The following is an 11,618-nucleotide window of genomic DNA, read 5'->3' on the forward strand; positions in this document are numbered from 1 at the left end:
CCCGGCTAATTTTTCATATTTTTAGTAGAGACAGGGTTTCACCATGTTAGCCAGGATGGTCTCAATCTCCTGGCCTCGTGATCCACCCACCTCAGCCTCCCAAAGTGCTGAGATTACAGGCCTGAGCCACTGCACCTGGCCTCTGAAATGTATTTCTTAAATAATACTTGTAAGTTGAAATTACTTCTTGACTACGGGCTGCAGAATGGATGTTGTGTTAGGCATGAAAACAATGCTAATTTCCTTGTGCGTCTTCATCAAAGCTCTTGGATGACGAGAAGCATTGTCAATGAGCGGTAAAACTTTCAAAGGAATCTTTTTTCTTTGAGCAGTAGGGCTTGACAGTGGGCTTAAAACATCCAGCAAGACATGCTTTAAACAGATGTGCTGTCATCTAGGCTTTGTTGTTCCATTTATAGTTCACAGGCAGAGTAGATTTAGCATAATTCTTAAGGGCCCTAGGATTTACAGAATGGTAAATAAGCATTCATTTCAGTTTAAAGTTACCACTTAGTATTAGCCCTTAACAACAGAATCAGCCTGTCCTTGAATCTTTGAAATCAGGCATTGACTTCTCTCTAGCTCTGAAAGTCCTAGATGGTATCTTCTTCCAATGTAAGGCTGTTTTGTCTATATTGAAAACCTACTGTTTAGTGTAGCCACCTCTATCAATTATCTTAGCTAGATCTTCTGAATAAATTACTGCAGCTTCTACGTCAGCCATTTGCTGCTTCACCTTGAAGTTTTATGTTATGGAGATGACTTCTTTCCCTAAACCTCATGAACCAACCTCTGTGAGCGTCAAACTTTTCTTACACAGCTTCCTTACCTCTCTCAGTCTTCACAGAATTGAAGAGAGTTAGGACCTTGCTCTGGATTAGGTTTTGGTTTAAGGGAATGTTGTGGCTTGTTTGATCTTCTGTCCAGGCCTCTCAGACTTTTTAAATTTCAGCAACAGGCTGTTTTGCTTTCTTACTCACATGTTCACTGGAGTAGCACTTTTAATTTCCTTTGAGAACATTTCCTTTGCATTCACAACTTGGCTAACTTTCAAAAGAGGCCTAGCTTTTGGCCAGTCTCTGCTTTCGACATGCCTTCCTCAGTAAGTTTAACCATTTCTAGCTTTTTATTTAATGTGACAGATGTGTGAATCTTCCTTTCACTTAAACACTTAGAGGCCACTGGCGGGTTATTAATTGGCCTAATTTCAATATTGTTTCCTCCATGGGAAATAGGGAGGCCTGAGGAGAGGGAAAAAGATGTGGGAATGGCAGGTCAGTGGAACAGTCAGTATTCACACCATAGTCATCAATTAAGGATTAACTAAGTCTTATATGGGCATGGTTCATGGCCTCCTAAAACAATTGCAAAAGTAACATCAAAGGTCACTGATCACAGGCCACCTTAAAATATATAATAATGATGAAAATTGTGAAATATTATGGGAACTACCAAAATGTGACACAGAGACACAAAGTGAGCACATGGTATTGGAAAAATGGTGCCAGTCAACTTGCTTGACACAGGATCGCCACAAGCCTTCAATCTGTAGCAAACACAGTATCTGCGAAAAACAATAAAGGGAAGCGCAGTAAAATGAGATGTCCCCATATGAGTTGGTCTGGCTAAACCACAGAAATGTAGTCTGGATTGCCATCTCCCAACAAATCTAGTAGCCATCCCTGGGGTGTAGCAAATCAACCCAATTCCATGTGGTCTATTGAGCTCAGGAACCTGGGGACACTAGATGGAATAGGAGAGGCTTCAATAAGAGACTGTATTAGTTCCCAGACTTAGTCCAAACAGTGGTGGGAAAAGAAGCCAGAACTAAAAGGCATTTGCAGAATGCTTATGACAACATGTTTAAATATAAATATGGAAAGTTTGTATGTGAATATATCATGAAATAACTATGGTTCACAAGTCCTATTCCTTGCTAAATAGTGAGGATTGAGGAAAACAATCTGGACTCTGGTTATTTACCACTTGTGGGGTTGTTCTAACATGGTATTTCAGCGCAGGGCTTTAGTTCTGTTCCTCCAACCATGCCTTTATTGCCAAGTATTTTTCCCCATTTCCCTTTCCAACATATTTTACCAGTTCCAAGAGGATTTGCATTTAGTGAGGAAGAGGGAAAATCCTAAATCATTGCAGAATTTAATTTCTGTACACTTTTCAAGTAACACTGTATTGATTATCTTAATGTTTATTCTGCATTCCTATTCCTATATCTCCTCTCAAAGATTTCACTCCAAGCAATTGATCTGCTTCATCGTTAGTAAGAGGTCTTTGGATGTATAAGAATGTTTGCTAGTCCTTGCCGGGCAGATGTGAGACATGAAGCATACCTGCTCATTGCATGCCCTGCTACACTCTTGGTTTCCTACTTTTGACACAGTAGGACTTGTTGGGATACAAAACTGTGGGGAGTTGGCATTTTATATGCATGTTAATTTTTGCCAGGGAACTCTTTTCTGCCAGTAGATTTTTTATCTTCTTATCAATATTGCCAGCCTCCACCAATCACAGAATAGGAGGAGGTGAATTCATATTCTAGCTAGGAAATTTCGGGTACCTCAACCATGGTTAGAAATTGTCAAAAACTTCTGAATGAATGCATAGAAACCATAAAACCAAGTAAGCAAAGACATCTGTAAACTAAATTTCTGGTTTAAAAGACTTACTTTGCTTTTTTTGTTGTTGTTTAGTGCAAATTTTGAAGGAGAAAAGTACATAAGGTTTTGTAGTGTGAAAAGACGAACTCAAGACTTCTGGTAGTTGGATTTGCTCTTTGAAGTTTCTCTAAAATGTCACAAACTTACAGTTACTTAATTGAGGTCTTTTGAAAAAAATGTTATGTAATGTATTTGCTCTTGTTTCTTTTTAGGTCAGTCTTGATTCTCGAGTTAGAGAGGTGATCAATAGAAATCTGTTGGATCCTAATCCTCACATGTATGAAGACGCCCAACTTCAGATATATACTTTAATGCACAGAGATTCCTTTCCAAGGTTTTTGAACTCTCAAATTTATAAGTCATTTGTTGAAAGTACTGCTGGCTCTTCTTCTGAATCTTAATGTTCATTTAAAAACAATCATTTTGGAGGGCTGAGATGGGAAATAAAAGTAGTTAAATAACATCAGAAACTGAGTTCCTGGAGAACTACAGTTTAACATTCCTCAGGCTACTGTGAAAACACAACCATTATGGTCTTTGTCTCCATTTTTATCAAGGTTTTCCATGGTTAAGTTTGGAGAAAATACCACACAAAACAATGAATTGCCAAATTGTTTGTTTTATTCAACACTCATTCTACTTGCAAGCAAAGTGTATTTGTAGTCCTATGAACAGTCTCCTCATGTATCTCCAGAGACTGCATGTGCAAAGTAAAACTGCTTCATTTGCCACGTAGTTGTTGTAATATTTAATCCAATAGCATAACTTATATCTGTATTTAAGGACTTTTGTGCAATATGGTCTTAAGAAATAATTGCCAAAAAAATCGGCCATGGTTTGCATTTTTTAACATAATCTAAGACAGAAAAAAGCAATTTTTACAATGTAACAATGGTATTCAACATTCTGTATACTGTGTTTAGTACACTAATTTTGAAGCCAATATTTCTGTACATGAAAAAGAGCTATTTATCTGTTTGTTGGAAAATCCTAATGGGGATTCCTCTGGTTGTTCACTGCCAAAACTGTGGCATTTTCATTACAGGAGAGTTTACTATGCTAAAAGCAAAAAACAAAAAAAAAGAAGAAAAAAAAGCACAAAACAATTTGAAGATATCCTATCTCAATGACAAATCAAAGAGTGATACTGCTTTTAATTGTAATAGAAGAAAATGAATTTATGTATATATCAGATGTCCAATACTGTAATTAATTTATTAAAGACTGGCTCTCCAGTTTTAAAATGGTTGTGTAAAGTTATGTACTTCAGCAAGAAAAAAATAATAATAAGCTTGATAACTTAGTTTTGGAATATAAACAAAAGGACTTAATAAAGGAATGCCTACATGTAGCACTGTAAAACATTTTGATAATAGCATCTGTCCTGTGGCATATTTTCCTTGAAAGTGAAATCCAGTGAAAAGCTGTTTTTACCAGGAAAAGTTTTATAAGGGTTATGAAGAAAATAATTCTCTACTTCAGACCTTAACTGTTTTCACAGAGTATCTTAAGGATGACATTTTAAAGATGTTTAAACCAAACTATTAGTTTTCATCCATAATTAAAAGGCAGTACAGTGCTCAAATTTTCCAGCTGCCATATTATTTTTTATAAGTACACTAAATCTTTATGACAAAACACTTGCCTGACATTGTCATGTACTTCTGACCTTCAAGGAAACAATATTCTGTCATGCAGAAAAGTGATAATTAAAATAATCAGTGTCATATTTATATCAAAGTGTTAAATTTGAATATTAATATCCCCCGAAGACTATTTTTTTAATATTAAAGGGAATGAATATAATACTGAGTAACCTAAAATGAAAGTTTTAAAAAGATTTATATCCATTGAGAACACTGGCCTTATATTAAGGATGATATTACAGTTACAGGTTTTCTTTGTCATTTTTTTAACTACCTCTCATTTTTTAATTTATTAAGCATATTTTTTAAAAAAACGAGTGTGGGGGTTTCTTTTTAAATTTATTTTACTTGAAAGGTTGGCATCATAAGTTTCTTTTTCCATAAACTTAAAACATTTCAAAAATTGTTTTTTTAAGCAAGTATGATTTTCTAATTTATATAAAATTCAGGAGACATGAATAAAAGGGCTATTATCTATTCCCTATGCAAATATTTTAACTGTTGCAGTGTTTGACAAAATGGGATTTTTAAAAAATTGCGGAGTAGAAAAGAAAATATTCTGTTTACACTGGCGTTGCTGACTATCCTACCATATTCAGCACTTTTAAATACATTATTTATGGAAATGTAGTTAAAATGCAAGATAGAAAATATTTATAATAATCATTTCTTTTAACAAATGCCTGTTTTCTGAAAGTGTTAGTGTGTTGACATATTTTATTCATGTCATTTAAATACTATTTGAATAATAGTTTTCAGTAATATGTTGAAAAAAGATAGCTATGAAGATGTTTACAAAAGTCATATTTTTTCCTAAAGAGTAAAGAAAAACCTAAAAGAATCATCACTTCTATTGTGAAGTTCTATTGTTCCTAAATTATTTAATTGTTTTTCTTGCTTAGAATTGAGTTTATTATGCTACTATGATATATACACATGTATGGTGTAGTATCATATTTGTTTCTGTGTTTGAGGCACAACAAATTGGTGCACATGACTAGAAAATATGTAATATATTGTGATACACTGCATGCATCCATCTTTTTAACTGTAGACTTTATATTCTTGTTGTTACTATATATGATGGTGACCTGCTAGTCATAAGTTATCTTTATAAGATACTTTGGACTATTAGATGAATTGTCTGTTTGACAATATCTTTAATATTTTACCAAATGTAAAAGATAAGGGCCCTTATAAAGAGTCCTAATCTCTAACCTGGGCATTTGTAGAACACAGATTTTAAAGTTGGCATATATCCTTTTGAAACCTGATTAGGAAGTTGTGCTAAGAAAGATTCTAGAGCAGATTTACACATCAGATGTTGATAACCATATGCTATGTGAGCATTTCTGTGCTAAACTCTTATTTTTGGGTGAGGGAGGGTTTCTCATTTAAGAGTATGTCTGTATATTTGCAACTCTACTAATTTTCTAAGTATGATATAATTCCTTCATTTAAGTTACAGAGCTATTATAAATAAACAAAAAAGGCTTCAACTGGTGTCTATGCTACCATTCCAAGAGCACAATATTTGTTTTATTAGAATTTGAGTTTTCCTAGTGAGTAAATTCCTCCCTGGGGAAAAATTAGCACTTTAAAATGGACACTCTGTGTTTTCAATTGTCAAGGTATCTTTGTATACTGTTAGAATTTGCTGATGCACACAGAAAGAGATTAATGCACTTTCTATAGTGCCTAACTTTAGATGTATCTATAAAAGAAAGAAAGTAGAGGATATAGATTATGTTTATATAAATAAATTGGAGAGCCAGATTTCTTCCGAGATTGATCTTGTACATTAATCACACCAGTGATGGATGGATGGCACTTCTTTACTCGGGCTGTTATGATGTTATCCAAAGGTAGTATAGATGCTCTGACAGTGTTAGAGTGTGCACATGAACCACAAGAGCAAAACACAACTTTGATACTGAAGTTATTAAATGTAGAACTCAAGACCATAATGTGATCTTTTTTTTTTTTTTTGAAATCTTAAAATATGTACATAGAATAACCAGTTCTGATATGTGGTCATAGTGCATGGTGTGTTTATTAGTATCCTTTAATGCTGCCTAGGTTCTGACTTACAGAATGAAATATGTGTTGTTTATTTACCTGATAGTTCAGTTTTGCCAAAGGACTATAGGGATAAGTGAATAATGTTTATTTATTAGGAGCAAAAATACATTTTCATCCCATTAAGCTGATTTAAAATAATGCCTGATTTTTACTTTTGAGTTTATCCATTTTTCTATACCTTTAACTTATTTGTACTTTTAAAAATCATATTGTAATGGTGACAAATTATATCTCAAAAAAATACCAATTATTAGATGCTTTGGTGTTAAAATGAAAAGAGAAGGAATTTAAAATACAATCAAAACGTAAAAAAATAAAACGTATTGGAAAACCACCTAAAATTTCTTGGCCAGGTACAGTGGCTCAAGCCTGTAATCCCAGCACTTTGGGAAGCCAAGGAGGGCGGATCACTTGAGCTCGGGAGTTCGAGACCAGCCTGGCCAACATGGTGAAACTCCAACTCTAGTAAAAATACAAAAATTAGCCGGGCATGGTGGTGGGTGCCCTTAATCCCAGCTACTCGAGAGGCTGAGGCAGGAGAATCGCTTGAACCCAGGAGGCAGAGGTCACAGTGAGCTGATATCATGCCACTGCACTCCAGCCTTGGCGACAAAGCGAGACTCCATCTCAAAATAATAATAATAATAATAACAATAATAATAATAACAACAACAACAATAATATTTTTAAGTCTTAAAGAGACAGAAAATGCCTATAGTTAGAAGTCTATCAAACATGTATTTTGAATACTTTGATCTTGACACATTGCCAAATTATTTTGAAAGACGGTAAAGATATTTCCAAAAAATATTTTTGCCTATTTACATTGACAGTTTACGACCATAATTTTCTAACTATATTTTTCAAACATGTAGTTTTGTGTTTTCTATCTTCAAATTCCTGACCAATGGGTTTGTTCTCCTGTGAAAACAACATCCAATCTGCCAAAATTTTTAATTCTTCACTTGCTACAACTGCAAATATTTATCAATAAAACTGATAACCCAAAACTTGCTTCAGATTTTCTCTGCAATGCTTAAAATATCCTTGCAACACAAGACCATGCACAGTGACCAATACTATTTCTAAATACCCAGATTTTATTTCTTTACAAGTATTTTTAAAATTATTACTCTTATAGGTGTAGTCCTCTCCAGCCCCAAGTGACATTTTTTCCGATGAATTCAAGGGACTGGTCAAGACTTTGACTTTAGTGAAAACAGTACAAAAGGCAAAATGTTGCCCTAAGTGATAGAAGGTCCTAGTATGGGAACTGATTTTATTATGATAAAAGCTGTAAGATAAGTAGGGAAAAGGAACACTATTAAGCATTGATGACAATAACCAAATATAATATTCTTAAGTATGTCATATGTGCAACATGAAATTCATTCTTCCCTCATTATTTCTCATGTTACCTCTCGTTTCAGAAGTTTCCGAATTTTAAAACTGTTGACTTACACCTAGCTGCTCTCACTGCATTACAGCTTTTAAACAGTTAGAAATAAAGATTTTAGAATAATAAACAGATGGTGTTTCTGTCCTAAGCTTGGATACATGTCCTTTCTAAAGATTCAGCTTTTATTGCTATATTAAAAGAATGCCACATACAGTGCTTACTAATGGAAATGTATGTCCACAGATTCACTTAGGTAGGATAGTATAAAAACATCAGGCACTTAAAATTACAAATTTGATTTCAAGTTCTATTTCTGTCTCATGTGACTTTGGTCAAATCATTTATCTTCTCTGAGTTCATTTCCTCATCTACAAATAACAAATAAAATATGTAATTAGCAGGACTGCTATGAGCATTAAATAAAACAAACATGGAAAGAATAAAGTGTGGCATACATTATTATTTTATCGAAGTATATTATTTTATCAAAGTACTTCACATCAATAATTGTTATTGTATACTTGTATTAAATGTCATTTTAATGCACTTTCCCCTATTTTTTTCCAAAACATGCATTAAACATCTGATTTAGCTAGTCCTTAAAACATACAATCATATTTTAAGATGGAACACTATATCAATGTTATTGCTTTTCTCAGTAATGTGATCCCAAATCACTACTTTCAGTTCACCATCACCTCAAATCTATAGAAATGTTTCTTTCAATGACATAGATAGATGATTGATTGATAGATAGATAGATAGATAGATAGATAGATAGATAGATAGATATACAATTATAGGTTAAAATTAAAGTTTAAATAAGATAAATCATTTGAAAATTTTATTTCCAAAGGAAATAAAACAACATTTGCAAGGACAGAAATAATATCAAGTTACTTGCTAAATATATAAATGAATTATAGGGCTAAGACTAAGTTATAAGAGATTGACAATTAGAAAACACTTTTTAATATTAAGGTGGTATGATTTTCTTTAACAATTTTACAATGAAAATAAAAACTTATTAAAAGGTGGTAATGGGCCAGACATGGTGTAAAACTTATTAAAAGGTGGTAATGGGCCAGACATGGTGTCTCACGCATATAATCCCAGCACTTTGGGAGACTAAGGTGTGAGGATCACTTGAGCCCAGGAATTCCAGACCCGTCTATGCAACAAAGTGAGACACTGACTCTAAAGAAAAAATAAAATGTATAAAATTTAAAATAGTAATGTGCCCATTAAACCTTTTATTTTAGAGTAGTTTTAGATTTATAGAAAAACTGCAAATAGAGAGGTCCCTTATACATCTATGGGCATTAATAAACCAATATTGATCATTAAGTTCATACTTTATTCAGATTTCCTTAGTTTGTAACCTAATGTCCTTTTTCTGTCCCAGGATCCAATTCAGGATACCACATTACATTTAGTTGTCATGTTTCCTTAGGCTTCTCTTAGCTGTGACAATTTCTGAAACTTTCCTTGTTTCTGATGACAGTTTTGAGAAATAAACTTGTGTTTTGGAGAATGTCCCTCTGTGGGGATTTGTCTGATGTTTTTCTCATGACTAGACACAGGTTTTTGGTTTTTGGAAGAACACAACAGTAAAGTGCCATGCTTATCACATGATATCAAAGGTACATGCCATCATTGGGACTCCTCTTAGCTGTGACACTTTCTCAACTTTAGGCTACTCTTAGCTGTTGATGTTAACCTTGATCACCTAGCTGAGGTAGCATCTATTATGTTTCTCCACTGTAAAGTAATACATTTTAAAAGAGATTATATTGAAGGTAAATTTTCTGGACATTTACACTGAGCTAAACAAATTCTAAACACTAATATTAGGTTCCACTAACTGATTGCTAATAAATGCTTTAAAGAAAATACAGTGAAGTGGAAAAAATAAAACTCCAAAAGTCTTAGCCTGAATATTCACCTAATAGAGGTGAAAGTGAATTTTTCCCTTGAACTATCTGTGCAATTAATTACAATAATCATCCACATACTTTGGATATTAAAGATGTTAGTCTTACTAATCGTCAAAGAGGTAATTTCAATTTAAACTAAACATTTTGCTTACTGCATTTCTATACTGCCCTCCACTAATCAATGAATACTGAATAGTGAAATAATGTAAAAGACCTGATATATTTCCTGCTGGCTTCAACCGATTTGTCATAAATACATTTCTTATATATGATTTTTAAATGTTTGCTAAATATTAAGAATTTCAATGTGTTTGGTTTTGTAAAATTACATATCGAATGTGTATAAATTTTTACTACCATGTTCATCACACTTAATCTATATCCATATATTGTACTCCACCAATATTTATTAGTGGACAATAAAGAAGTTTTGAATGCATGAATACAACTTAAGAGGCACCACACTTGGTTATTTTGCAATGCCGGAATAATGGTGGGTATTCATAAATTGAATAGATAATCCAGATTATGTTTCCTCCAATTTAAGTTTTTCTGGGTTTTTTATTTCCCCTTCCTAGAATCAATTTTATCATTTTACCTATGTAAAATAATATACTTCTGGAAAATGCTAGAATTTTCACCATGTAACAGAATTTGAGCATGACAATAATGTAAAAATATTCAGAAGTCTCCAACTATAGATATCTTTGAGTTTTCAAAGTAAACAAAATACAGCTGTTTTCATTTTACTATATTGTAGAAACCTATGGATGTTATTGTAAAATGCATATGCATTACACTGACTTTCTTAAAATGTTTTGAATTAATAAAGAATTCAACAATGTATCCTTAGAAAGTTACTGTTTCCTCACTGGTATAACACTATAGGAATAAAAGGTACACTTCTATGTGTTACTTAAATTTCTTATGCACTTGGGGGAAAATAAATTCTGGCTAGATTCTTTATATTGTTCTATAATGTTTTAATTAAAATTTTGCACCTTTTATAAATAATAAAATATATTGTTGAAATGACTTATGTTCTGAGAATTCAACTGAGAGATATACCATGTTGAGTTCAAGTGATTCTCACCATTTCCATGGTTAAAATCAAATCAAATTAAGTTCAGACTTGGGAAACAATTGTTCTAATAGAGATAAAAACATCCTGATCAGTCCTGTTCTATCCTCAGATCAGGATTAAAATAAAACGGGTTTCAACAGCAGAACGATTGTATAAAGTTGTGTAGCCTGAATACACAAAGGGAAATGAACTGAGGTAATTAGTTGGAGCTTTTAAGTAGCAAAAAATTATTTTTGCTTCCTGTTGTTTGAAGAGTCATTTCATTCTTCCACTCACTCTGCATTTGCATTGCATATCGTGCTAAACGATGAAGAGAGAGAGGCAATGCAAACGTGTTGTCTAAGAATTTTATACTCAACCTCAAGAGTTTCGATTAGATGATCTAAGGATATTTTAACCTTGATAAGGGTTCCCATTTTTTACTATTTTATTTTTTATGAATAAATTAGAAGTTACGTTCTTCTAATATATCACCTCTCTCAACAGTGAAACACCACTTAGTAGACGCTGCCCCAACCAGTTAGGTAGTGGCAATTCCCAGATTGAGCGTTTAGCCCTCGCATTCTCAGGACTGTCTTGCTTGTGTTTATTCCCTCATATCTATTTCTCCGTTGAGCTGTGAACAGGTCTTTTGAAAAGTGCAAAGTATTGTGCCAATAAATGTCGGTATTGCTGGCACCTATCCGCTACCAGTTTTTTGGAAAGGGACGAGAGTTGGACTCCTGGAGGCAGATAGCTGAAGACTTTGTTGGGCTGTTGTTACTGTAACACGTAATCACTTCTTTAAAAGCTGAC

The 11,618-nt window shown here is 33.3% G+C and overlaps 1 protein-coding gene across 2 annotated transcripts in view; it reads left to right on the forward strand.

Moving 5' to 3' along the window:
- The window catches only part of RGS17 (regulator of G protein signaling 17), a 119,727-nt gene extending 115,808 nt beyond the window's left edge, over positions 1 to 3,919 (forward strand). The window contains exon 5 of one of the 2 annotated variants that reach the window (XM_010358184.2): positions 2,888 to 3,919. In XM_010358184.2, the coding sequence (XP_010356486.1) occupies positions 2,888 to 3,076 (189 nt within the window). In that variant the 3' untranslated portion in view covers positions 3,077 to 3,919. The remainder of the gene's footprint in view (positions 1 to 2,887) is intronic. The other variant, XM_030929073.1, reaches the window with a different exon arrangement.
- Positions 3,920 to 11,618: the final 7,699 nt, after the last annotated feature.

Source organism: Rhinopithecus roxellana, chromosome 4, assembly GCF_007565055.1.
Source record: "Rhinopithecus roxellana isolate Shanxi Qingling chromosome 4, ASM756505v1, whole genome shotgun sequence".
In the NCBI taxonomy this organism is placed as follows: Eukaryota; Metazoa; Chordata; class Mammalia; order Primates; family Cercopithecidae; genus Rhinopithecus; species Rhinopithecus roxellana.